At 39.0% G+C, this 13,430-nt stretch overlaps 1 protein-coding gene across 1 annotated transcript in view; it reads left to right on the top strand.

Moving 5' to 3' along the window:
• Positions 1-13,430, top strand: part of MYO3B (myosin IIIB) — a gene marked incomplete at its 3' end in the record, with an annotated part of 367,317 nt that overhangs the window by 181,244 nt on the left and 172,643 nt on the right. Inside the window, exon 22 of the mRNA XM_079782950.1 lies at positions 7,432-7,511. Within this exon, the coding sequence (XP_079639076.1) occupies positions 7,432-7,511 (80 nt within the window). The remainder of the gene's footprint in view (positions 1-7,431; positions 7,512-13,430) is intronic.

The following is a 13,430-nucleotide window of genomic DNA, read 5'->3' as shown; positions in this document are numbered from 1 at the left end:
CAGAGTCAAAGGGGGAAGCGTAAGCAGTGTTATATGAAATCTACTGGTGATATGTATGTTAGTGGGTATGGGACAGTTAAGAATTAACATTTATAGCACAAAGAGATGGTATTTGGGCAGCAAGATAATGATGAGGTGTTCTGGGGTCTCATGCTTTTGGGAAGTTGTACCCTGAGGGATCTGGAAAAAAGAGGATTACTCTGACATTCCAAAGATATGTTAGCTTAGATGCAAACACAGAATAGATAGGCTCAGTTAAGGTAAAGATTGACAAACCCAGGACTATGCTGGCTAGGACACGACTACCCACCATGATTCCCTTTTAGTTAGGAAGTTTTAATTTCAGACCATCCTATGTAGTTGCTTAGGTATCTGAGTTTGTAAGGCCCGCCATGCAGGCCTCCCCTGAGCTTGTCAGGTTTAGTATGTGGCCCCTTTTTCATCCACATATGTATATACCACATTTTCTTTATCTGTTCATCCTTTTGTTGCTGGTGGAAATAGGGTTTTCCCATAGAGTCATAAGAAAAGCATTTTGGGGATCCAAAATAGGAGGATGAGATGTAGTGGTAAGATTTATTGGAACAAAAATAAAGGACATTCCCCAGGTGCCCCATGTCTCATCCACTAGTAGGTGACTCAGTTCCATCTCTCTGTGGAATAGGTCCAGTCTCTGGGTCCTCAGACCCACACTTGTCCTCACCAAACCCAGAAGATGGGCAAGGGCCCAGATATGTTGTGCCATTAGTCCAACATCAGCAGGGCATCCAAAGCTTTCATAGTTCAGTTCATGCCAAAGGTTAATCCAGCTCATTCTCTGTCCCCGTCTGGCTAGCTTAGTTTACCTTCCCGGCTGTACTAGAGCTATGCCTGGAGCTGCATGGCTGAATGAATGAACCCCTGCTACCGAGATGGGCCTTGGTTAAGCTTTGACTATATTACCTTGGGCTTAGGAGAAAGCAGACTTTCTTTCTCCTTCCTCCCTCCCTCCCTCCCTCCCTCCCTCCCTCCTTCCCTCCCTCCCTCTCTCCCTCCTTTTGGTTTATGAGAGGACACTCCAACCAATGGAGCTGCCAGGCCAGGGTGAGAGCAGGTTCTCTTTTCTCTTTCACACTAACCAATCTCTTTCCTGGCTCTTTGAGGCTGTGCTGGATTCTCCCCTTATCCCATCCCTTTCCCAGATCTCACAGAGTTTCATACCCTTTATCCAACCCAATCTTTCCACAGATTTCCCCAAGCTATACTCTTCCCCTTTATGTCACCATTTTGGCTCCTACTGTATATGTCTCAGTTTTGCTGCCTCCTCTGGTTCCTATTGCACATGTGCTTACCTCTCCTCCTGTGCCATCTTGCTTTCTCCTGCACAGGCATCTAGCAAAGGAAGTTCCCCCACTCCTCCCCTAGATCATTTCAGCTACTGGGCCAGTTGTGTCCTGGGGAGATTGGACAGTGATTCTTCCTGCCTGCTCTGGGATTAAGGCCCCTCAGCTGAGAATGTGGCTGCCCCCTGGGGAGACTGTGAATGCTGTGGCTTCCTAGTGAATCGGGCTTAATGTCCAATTCAACTCCCTAGTTTATTAGGCTTAATCAGCAGGGGTGGGAACCTTTTTTCTGCCAAGGGCCATTTGGATATTTGTAACATCATTTGCAGGCCGTACAAAATTATCAACTTAAAAATTAGCCTGCTGTATTTGGTCAAACATTTAATTAACTCACCCCTAATTCCTTGGCAGGGCCAGACCAAATGATTTCGTGGACCTTGTAGGGTCTGCGGGCTGGATGTTCCCCACCCTGACTTAATGTATGATTCCATTTGCTTCCTTCCTTTATTAATAAGTAGCTAGCTACCTATGCTAACACTCTACTGGACTATTGTGAATAATGTTGCAATGAACATAGGAATGCAAATACCTCTTCAAGATTTTGTTTTCAATTCTTTTGGATAAATACCTGGAAGCAGGATTGCTGGATCATATGGTAATACTATTTTTTATTTTTTCCAGGTATAGGTCTTTTACTTCCTTTGTTAATTTGTTTCTAGGTATTTTATTTATTTGTTTTCCCCATTGAGTATGATGTTAGCTGTGGGTTTGTCATATATGCCTTTATTATGTTGAGGTTATTTTTAAATTTTTAAAAAACCTTCATACTATTTTCCATAGCAGTTGTACCATTTTACATTCTCATCTGTAGTACACAAAGGTTCTAATTTCTCCACATCCTCACCAACACTTGCTATTTTCTGTTATTGTTTTTTAAGTTAAATTTTTAAAGAAAATTTAAATAATTTTCCTACTACCCTTCTAGGTTCTTGGCTAAGAAAACCCTGCAATAAAAAGACAGATTAAAAAGAAAAAGCAGATTAACAGGAGGAAAAAACACAGAAAGTTTAACAACAATTATACCTCCTGTATACATGGGAGGGACCCAAGAAACTTTGTAACTCCTTGAAATGGCCCAAGCCACCATCATAAATATAATCTCTAGCTAAAGACAACAGATTCGGGGGAGGAGGGGAAGTCAGTTGTGTAAGATGACCAGGAAAAGCACAGTAAACAAGGGTAAGATTGTTATATAGATTGAAGTCCTGGCCTTTTGTACTGATAAGAATTTCTCGAGATTTAGAGTCATTCTGTTTTCCAGTACAGGAAAGGGGACACTCTTACAAATTAAGATTTCTCTTATAAATGTAAATGTTCCTTGCAAAAGGATAACTTCTACTCAGTTTTCAGAGCTTCACTTGTGTCTGCTGTTTCTTAAAGTTAACCATCTTAAACTAATCAATATGCCAAAGAGGTATATATTGGGGTAATACATTTTGCTCACCTTCATTTATAATGACCTTCCTAATAAGTATGAAGTGATATCTCATTGTGATTTTGATCTGCATTTCCCTCATTATTAGTGATGTTGAGCATCTTTTTATATACCTGTTAGCCTTTTGTATGTCATCTTTGTAGAAATTTCTATTCAAATCCTTTGCTTATGTTTTAATTAAGTTATTTTATTTGATATTTTGCTCTTGAGTTATAGAAGTTCCTTGTACTGTTGACCCTTGAGCAATGCAGAAGTTAGGGACTTATCTTTCTCTGATTGGCTTATTTCACTTAGCAAAATACCTTCTAGGTCCACCCAGGCTGTCACGAAAGGTAAAATTTCCTTCTTTTTTATGACCAAGTAGTATTCCCTTATGTAAGTTTACCATGTTACGGCAAATTTCTAAGTGGCAGGAAGACAGACAACCAGACACTTGGAAGATTCAGAAAATGCACTTTTTATTACAGGAAGCACCGGTGCTCGGTGAGGTTTGCTAAGGATTTGTTGAGGATTTTAGTGTCTATGTTCATCAGGGATATTGGCCTATAATTTTCTTTCTTTGTCGTCTTTATCTGGTTTTGGAATTAGGACAATGCTGGCTTTGTATAATGAGCTTGGAAATCTTCCCTCTTGAATTTTTTGGATAAGTTTGAGAAGGATCCGTTCCAGGACTTTTGTTTTTTGGGACTTTTTTTTTTTAGTTACTGCTTCCATTTCACTATCTTTATCTATTCAGAGTCTCTGATTCTTCATGATTCAGCTTTGGAAGGGTGTATGTTTCTAGGAATTTATCCATTTTGTCCAGATTGTCCAATTTGTTGGCAAATAGTTTGTAATATTTTCTTAAAATACTTCGTATTTGTTTGGTGTCAGTTGTTACTTCTCCTCTTTCATTTCTGACTTTATTTTATTTATTTGGGTTCTCTCTCTCTCTCTCTCTCTTTTTTTCTTTTTGATGAGTCTAGTTAAAGGCTTGTCAATCTTATTTATCTTTTCAAAGAACCAGCTCTTGGTTTCATTGATCTTTTGTATTGTTTTTTTAGACTCTTTTTTGTTTATTTTTGCTTTGATATTTATTATTTCCTTTTTTCTACTCACTTTGGGCTTTGTTTGTTTTTCCACCTTATTTCATGTAATCTTCCATAAATTCCCTCCTTAATTCTAAATGTATAAAAGAAACTACAAACTGTCATTCCATGAGCATTCAAGATCTCACTTCCTTGCATGTCCTCAGTTTGGCTCAAATAAAATCATAAAAATTCTGTACAGGTTTGGACGTTTCTTATGTTGACACATGCATTTCTCACAGAGTTGTTCAAGGTCAACTGCATATTTTGGAAATCAGTCCCTTGTCAGATATATGGTTTGCAAATATTTTCTCCCATTCTGTTAGGTTGCCTTTTCTCTCTGTTGAAGGTCCTCTTTGCTGTGCAAAAGCTTTAAGTTTCATGTAGTTCAACTTTTCTATTTTTATTTTGCTGCCTGTGCTTTGGTGTCCCACCCAAGAAATCATTGCCAAGACCAGTGTTATAATGTTCCCCCACATTTTCTTCTAGGATTTTTTAAAATAGTTTCAGGTCTTACTTATAAGTCATTAGTCCTATATGAATTGACTTTCATGTATGGGGGAGGAACAAACTTTCCTCTACCTTCAAGCTTCTTTTGGGTGGTCTAATAGTCAAATAGTCATGAAACAGATTAGAAAGAGAAAATAGCCAAATTTAATACATATTTATGTATGGGAACCCAGTATACAAGAGAGTCAGAGACCCCACTTGCAGGAGAGGTTTAGAGATAGAAAAGGGGCTTGAGATACATAAAACATTCTGAGGTGGGGCTGAGGTAATGTACCTTGGGGGCTGCATGATAAGAAGAGCAGATGTTTAGTACATAAAAGTTTGCCTTGTCAAGTAGGTGGACGGAAGAGGTTATCACTGACAATCTCTTATGGGCAAGGTCTCTAATTTGAATTCTTCTAGGCCAGTGGTCAGCAAACTCATTAGTCAACAGAGCCAAATATCAACAGTACAATGATTGAAATTTCTTTTGAGAGCCAAATTTTTTAAACTTAAACTTCTAACGCCACTTCTTCAAAATAGACTCGCCCAGGCCGTAGTATTTTGTGGAAGAGCCACACTCAAGGAGCCAAAGAGCCGCATGTGGCTCGCGAGCCGCAGTTTGCTGACCACGGTTCTAGGCAGTTAAGGGTGAGGGCAGAAGTTTCTCCTGAGCCTGGGGCTAAAATTGCCTTTAGCTCAAAACAATTTGCATACCACAGAAGAACATTTTGGGGTGATTCATTCTGGACCCCACACATGTATAGTGTAAGAGGGATCAGTTTCATTGTTTTGCATGTAGATGTCCAGATTTCCAACACCATTTGTTGAAGAGACAATACTTTCCCCATTGTGTAGTCTTGGCACCATGTTAAAGATGATTTGATTCTATATGCATGGGTTTGTTTCTGGTCTCTCTCTTGTTCCAGTAGGCATATTTATCTATATGTCTATCATTATGCCAGTATCATTCTGTTTTAATTACTGCAGTTTTATAATATATTTTGAAATCAGATAGTATGAAGCCTTCAACTTTATTTTTCTTCTTAAGATTGTTTTGGAGCTTTGGGGTCATTTGTGGTTCCATATAAATGTTAAGATTGCTTTTTCTATTTCTGCAAAAAATAGCATTGGGATTTTGATGGGGACTGTGTTGATTCTATAGTTTTCTTTGAGTAGCATGGACATTTTAATACTATTAAGTCTTCCAATCCAAAAACACAGTGAAGTGTAGCAGACTATGGAACTCTAGTAAGGATTACTTTGATCTGAAGATAATCAAAGGCAACCAAGAAGCAGATAACAAAAATTCTCTGCCTAATTCCCTATTTGCCCACTATTTGCTTAAAAGCAGGATATAAAACTGTAAAGCAGGATATAAATTTTTACAAGTTCTTTGCCTTCCTCTCTCTACCAGGAAGGACAGAAGTTAATCACCACAGACAACTCTAGACTTTTATCAGCCCAGGAACAACACCAGAAGAATAAACTTACTAACTAGTTCTTATCTTCCATTACCTTCCCACAATTTACTGCCCAGAAACAAAGTTCTTTTCTTTGTTTTGTTGCTTCTTTACAAATTTATTGTCCCTTTGTTAAGATGTTCGAACCATCCTTTGACTTAGTTATCACTGAGTACTCCTATGTGTATGTGCAATGTATGTGTTAATAAACTTCTGCTTGTTTTTCTCTTGTTAATCTGTCTTCTTTCAGTCTAATTTGCAGGTCCCCAGCCAATGAACCAAAATGAGTAGAGGAAAAAGATTTTATTTTCCTCCCTCACAACAGGATGTCTTTTTATTTATTTGTGTCTTCTTTAATTTCTTTCAGGAATGTTTTGTTGTTTTCAGTGTACAAATCTTTTACCTCGATTAAGTTTATTTCTAAGTATTTTATTCTTTCTGATACTATTACAAATGGGGTAGCTTTCTTAATTTACTTTTCAGATTTCCATTCTTAGTGTATAGAAATACAACTGATTTTTTTGTATGTGATTTTATATCTTAACTGTGTTTTGAAGTTATCAGTTTTAACGTTTTTTTTTTTGTGGGATCTTTAAGGTTTTCTACATATAATAAATATATCACCTATAAACAGATATAATTTTACTTCTTTCTTTATGATTTGGATCCTTTTATTTCTTTTTGTTGCTTAATTGCTTTAGCTAAGACTACCAGGACGATGTTGAATAGAAGTGGTGAGAGTAGGCATCTTGCCTTGTTACTGATCTTAGAGGAAAAGCTTCTAATTTTTCACTGTTGAGTATGTTAGCTGTGGGCTTTTCATATGTGGCTTTTCTATTCCTAGTTTGTTGAATAAATTGAAGACTTTTTGTTGTTTCTTTTTTGCTTATGAAACTAATAGAAATTCAATTTATATGATACATTATTTACAAATAATTTCTTATAAATAACTAGGAGCCCGTTGCACGAAGTTTCGTGCAATAGACTTTTCCTTCACCTGGCTGCCGGCACCAGTTATCCGCCAGCAGCAGTTTTCCTCTGGCCACCCGCCGATCAGAGCGCCTCCCGCCAGCACCATCGGCCACCTCGAGTGGAACTCCGATCAGGAGGCACTCCGATCGGGCGGGTGGCCAGAGGAAAACTGCTGCTGGCGGAAAACTGGTACCAGCAGCCACGCAATCGGCCACCCCGAGTTCCGCCACCAGCGTCTTCCGCAGCGCCGGCCTAAGCAGCGCCGGCCGTTTAAGCCGGCGGGAGGAGCGGGGGTCGGGGACTCACGAGTCCCCACCCCCCGCTCCTACCGCCAGCCAATCGGCCACCCTGAGTCCCGCCCCCGCGCCTCCAGCCGGCCCAATCGTGGGCGTAGCGGAGTGATGGTAATTAGCATATTACCATTTTATCAGGTATGATGATTATTATAATTATTTATAATTAATGTCATTGGAGTTTCAAATTTAAAATTTTTCAACTTTTACAAATTCAGAGCAGATCATTTGAAAAATTCAGAAAAATATAAGAACACAAAGAGAAATTTACTCAGGATCCTATTCCCTTAATTTCCCTCTACTTTAACTACTTTATCTTTTTTCCCTCAGGTAACTTGGCCCAGACAAGAGCCAGGATAACAGCAACTTCAAGATCTTTGCCTCCACATTTCAGTGCTGGGAAAGCCAAGGTGAGTAATAGGTCTGTACACAAAATAATGTGGACTAAAAGGTGGGAATAATTCTAGGTGGGCAACATTAGTTTTCTTTATCTGGCCTACTACTTGGGCAATCTGGAAAATACTTTATGAATCAAGTATTAGTAAATTTGAAACAACATCATAGAATCCTTTACAATCTTGTGTCAGGGGGAAAACATTTCCTCTACCCTCTTAAGTTCAGTAATTGGGGGACTGTGAAATAACTCAAACTGATAGATTAGCAAGAGAAAAAGCAGATTTTAATCATGTTCATACAGGAGTTCACCAAAATGACTCAAAGGGGTAATTAGATTGTGGGGCTTATACACCATTGTAATAGGAGATGAGAAGGAGAAGGACGTTTTTGGAAGAAAAAAATGACTTCTGGGAAACAATCTAATTACAAAATGAGTAAAGGACCTGACTAGACACTTCTCCAAAGAGGACATACAGATGGCAAATAGACATATGAAAAGGTGCTCAACATCATTAATCATCAGGGAAATGCAAATTAAAGCCACGATGAGATATCACCTCACACCTGTCAGAATGGCTATCATTAATATATCAAAAAACAAGTGTTGTCTAGGATGTGGAGAAAAGGGAACACTTGTGCACTGTTGGTGGGAATACAGATTGGTGCATCCACTATGGAAAGTAGTATGGAGTTAATTCAAAAAATTAAAAATGGAACTTTCTTATGACCCAGTGATTCCCACTTCTGGGAATTTATTTGAAGAAACCCAAAACACTAATTCAAAAGCATATATACAACCTTATGTTCATTGCAGTGTTATTTACAATAGCCAAGATTTGGAAGCAACCCTGTGCCCATCATTAGATGAGTGGATAAAGAATCTATGGCACATTTACACAATGGAATACTATTCAGCTGTAAGAAAGAAGAAATTTTACCCTTTGCAACAGCATGGGTGGACCTGAAGATCATTATGCTAAGTGAAATAAGCCAGTCAGAGAAAGACAAGTATCATACGTGGAATTTAATGTACAAAATGAACTAGAAGCAAAGTAGAGATAGACTCATAGATAGAGAGCTGGCTGACAACAGTGTGGTGATTGTTGGGGGTTGGGGAGAAGGAGGAGGGTGTGGGGGTAAATGGTGATGGATGGAGACTTGACTTGAGATGGTGAACACACAATATAGTGTACAGATGATGTGTTGTAGAATTGTGCACCTAAAACTCATATAATTTTGTTAACCAGTGCCACCCAATAAATTCAATTTAATAAGCAATACAGCCACTCATGTTACTTTTGAACATTATCCCAAAATTGATATACAAATCTGTACTTACTTACTTCTGAGAATAAAACTCACCTGCACTTAATAAAGAATCAGATAATTTTTATTAACAATAATTGTAACACTCACATTGCTATTACAGTCCAGTGTAATACTCTACTTTTCAACATCATAAGTTTGCAGCAAGATATTAGGACTATTTATCATAGGGTATTTTGGTGCCTAGAACAGATTTACATAGGATTTTCAGTGATTCTGAGAGCCTCTTGATATTACATGTAAAATTTTGTTTGTGTTAAATAGAGTTGATTCTTGTTATTGATGAAAGTCATGTTTTATAGAGTTGCTTTGAACACTGAATCAGTAAGTACTGAAGCATTGCTCCTAAGGGAAATATATAGTTAGGTTCCTGTAAGCCTCCGGTCACATTTTTGTCAATTGATTAATATATAATTTTGTTTTATTTCTGTTTCTATTTAAAAACAACTTATTTAATACATATTTCTTACAAAGAATGATTTACATACATTACTTCTTTATATAAAATAGTAATTCAATTACAGTATTTATGTCATTGAACTCAAGGCCAGTAGCACTACAGCTCATATTTATCTAACACACATATGTTCTTCAAGAGGCACACCACAGCCTTCTTGCACTTAGAAACACTAAACAGCACTTCAGAACTATGATTAGGGGCTATTTTAAACAAGTTAAATCACCAGCCAAAAAGCACAAAAAAAGCAAAAAAAAAAAAAAAAAAGCACTTAAATAGACCTTTAAAAAGATACTTAAAAATCTCTAACAATGTTCATCTCACCTGTATATGTATTTATTATAAAGATGTAAACATAGGCCACACACCAGAGAGCACACTTCTCACATTGGCAGCGCCAGAAGGAAAAAAAAAAAAAAAGCACTTAAATAGACCTTTAAAAAGATACTTATTGTTCAACCTCAGCTGCAAACATGCAAGTCACGTGTCCCTAAGTTTTCACCATTCAGTATGTCTGTGAATGGCTATGAAATCATTGTGAATATTGATTTGGAAGTTGCAAATAAATTTTAGTAAGTAGGCAAATTCGTAAGTATAGGATCAACTATAAATGTGTCTTTTGAAATCATTGGCTTCTACCAGATTCTAAAGGGGACCATAACACAGAAATATGAAAGACTCCAGTGTGACATTGTCAGCCTGTGCTCCCCTCCTTTCCTCAATTTGGTATTTTGACTACTGGACTCCATCAGGACCCGTTTCCTGCCTTCCACACTCAGCATAGTGTTCCCTCCCTTCCTGCACTGCCTCTTTCCTTCTGGCGCTGCCAATGTGAGAAGTGTGCTCTCTGGTGTGTGGCCTATGTTTACATCTTTATAATAAATACATATACAGGTGAGATGAACATTGTTAGAGATTTTTACTTGGAAAGATGAGTTGAAAGTTTTATGGTTTCAGAAAATACCGGTATAAAGGGTGACAACAGCAATTAACAAACAAGCAAACAAACAAACACCTCCATCAGTTCTGTCCTGCCTTATCCAAGAATAAAGAACAGAGATGGTCTTGTAGGAACTGGCCTCCAGCACACTCAGCACCCCACACTGGGCCAGGTGCAGTGTAGTCTTGCGGTCCCATTGAGTGCTATAGAGGCTTTTGAGAGGAATGATTCTGTAGGGACTTTTTCCTGAAGAGATGGACAGGTCACGTGATAGCAGTAAAATTTCCTGACAACAGGCCTTGTCAGGAGATAAATATAAGCGCTTCTTAGGTTTCAGGATGCAAATTGTGGGCATTAAACAAGACCAGAGAAGAAAATTCCTCAGTTTTTCATTTATTGTTGAAATCTAGATGATTTATGAGACTTTTTGGAGTCTATGTCTTTATCCCAGAGTAAATTTAGTTGACAGATGAGGCAAATCTTTTAAATAATTTTGTGCTTTCAGACTGTTTTTGTAAGTTATTACAACCATATAGAAAGGCAGTATGGAATGTTTGAGAAGTAGGTTTTGGAATCAGAAAGGGTTCAGATCTTGGCATGGCCAATTACTAGCTACAAGACTGGGAGATTTACCTAAAATCTCTGAGCCTTGACTTCCTCAAATGTCGAATCTGGGCAATAAAAGTACTTATCTCATAGGGTCATTTTGAGAATTAATGACAATGTAGGCAAAGCGTTCAGTTTAGTGATTTTGCTTTGGAAACAATAAGAATTTTATTACTCACATTTAGATAACTCTCCTATGGGCTTGGGGTCTGTACCACAATTTAAAAAGCTTACTTCTGACTACTTTGAAAGCTAACCAGCGCCTCTCACAAGGAACCCAGTAGGACATTAGTCATGTGGGCAAAAGTAAGCTTGCTCGGCTCCAATGTATAATAAAAGCATAATATGCCAATTAGACCAGACGTCCTTCTGGACGTCCCTCTATCCTTCCAGATGAAGCCGGGGCTGCAAGGGAAACCCAGGTCCTGAGTGCCTGCCGGTGGCTGGAGGAAAGCTGGGGTCCCAGGTGCCAGAGGGAAGCCGGTGCCGGCAGCCAGGGGAAAGAAGGCCTACTCTTGCACAAATTTTGTGCATGGGGTCTCTAGTAGACTTATAATGTTGTATAAATTGGTGCTGTAGGAGAAAGGTACACTGAGTTAGACAGACAATGATTTATTCAGAATATTGGTTCTACTGATCATTTTGAAATAATTTTCATTGGAAATAGTTTCTCTGCCAATAAATAAAAAGATCTCCTTTCTGTGTTGGGTGTGAGCTAATACTTACCTTCTGCCATGGAACAAAATTCTGCATCCTTGATATTGATCACTAAACTAAAACTCAATTAAGCACACTGGTGCTGGAAGGGGAACCGACTGATTTCTTGTGTGTGCAAGGCAGTGTTTTTTACTAATGAGGAAAACAGAGGCTTTGAGAAGTTAAATAAGTCCAAAGCCACACAGCTAGTAAGTGGAAGAGCCAGAATTTGCACCAGGTGTTTCTGATTCCAAAACTCTGTTCTCTGTAACACATATCCCAGAGCCTAGGAAAGCTTTTCTAGTCGCTTTTCCCCTAGGAGGTAAAAACGTATAATATACTTTGGAGTGTTGCAGAAGACCAAAGAAAACCAAGGACGCTTCAAAGAAGAGGAGGGACACTGTTTAACACACCGGCGGACTCAGGGAACAGCCTTCCAAATCTGAGTGAAGGAACATGCATGGGGCTTTCCTTTATATCTCCCTGTGGTCTTTGTCCCGCAAATATGGATTATGCTTCTGGTCCTTTTCGCGGGCCTTGCAAGAAGGCCCCCAGGTGTTGGGGGTCTCCAGGCCATATTTGATGGTCTGGCCTGACATCAGCATTAATAACCCTCCCTCTGGGGCAGTGCACTGTCCACAGACCCATGGCCTCTGTAACCGGTTCTGCAAGACCAGTATCTGGGAAGGAGGCAGTGACTTAATTATAGGTTATCAAGAATGTACACTGAGCTTGCTGGCATGGATTCTGATCACTATCCCCCAAATATCAGGGTTACATTGGAATTTGCCCTTTTTAGCCTTCTCAGGAGCAGACTGCTTTTTCTTGTGAAATCCTCAGCATTGGGAAGAACTATTTGCTAGATGATGCCCCTCATAGAATCTCCTTTCTGGATTGTTTCCAAGAAACTTCAGTTTTTAATTAAATGGGGCTACCATTAACTAAGTTAGGTCAGGAAGACAAGCTCTGAGATTAGACAACAACCTTCTCATCTCTCTTGGTTTTGATACGTTGGAGTTCGTTGGGATTCTCTAAAGTTCATGATAGGCCCAGTGCAGAAAGAGGTCTCCAACCAGCACCACTGGTATGTGCCTTGTCCAAAATTCCCTCATTTAGATTCGATGCCAGAGGGGCAAGTTCCTATTAGAAACCTGAGCCCTGAGTCAAGACTTTGGTCAGGAAAGAATTCAAGATGCAAGCCAAGCAAGAGGTTAACATGGAAAGAGGTTTTAGTGAGCAGAGAGGACAATAGTGGGCACTAACCAAGACCAGAGAAGAAAAGCCACTTTACTGGGTGTACCAGTTACTAATGCGGATTTTGTAATAAAAGAAAACACGATAATTTCAAGAGAAACATCAAAAGTGCTTTATGTAAAGTAATGTCCATTGCTAGCTACACATTTCCCCCATCTTTCAGGTAATTTGTGGATATTGTCCCAATAGAACTTTTCTTGTTTTGAGGCAAACCATTCAGAGACCCAATTTTCCACTTCTTCGTGCATTTTGAAGTGCTGCTCAGAAAGTGTGTGTGCCATCTATCAAAACAAGTGGTAATCTGAAGGAGCAAGGTCTGGTGAATACAGCGGGTGGGTTAATACTTCCCAGGCAAGATCTTTTAATGTGTCTTTAACTGGTTTTGAAGTGTGTGATGGTGTGTCATCATGAAGCAAAATTACTTTGCCTTGTCTTCTGGCACATTCTAGTGTCGTTTCACGATCAAAGCGTGGTTCAAATTGATTATTTATTGTCCGTAGCGATTACTATTAACAGTTTCACCTGGTTTTAGAAGTTCATAATACACCACACCTTCCTGATCCCACCAAACGCAGAGCATTGTCTTCTTTCCAAAGCGATTTGGCCTTGCAGTCGATGTTGATGGTTGACCTGGATCAACCCATGATTTTGTGC

This window comes from Cnephaeus nilssonii (genome assembly GCF_951640355.1).
Source record: "Cnephaeus nilssonii genome assembly, chromosome: 10".
NCBI classification, from domain to species: domain Eukaryota; kingdom Metazoa; phylum Chordata; class Mammalia; order Chiroptera; family Vespertilionidae; genus Cnephaeus; species Cnephaeus nilssonii.
This window is presented reverse-complemented; position numbering and strand designations above follow the sequence as displayed.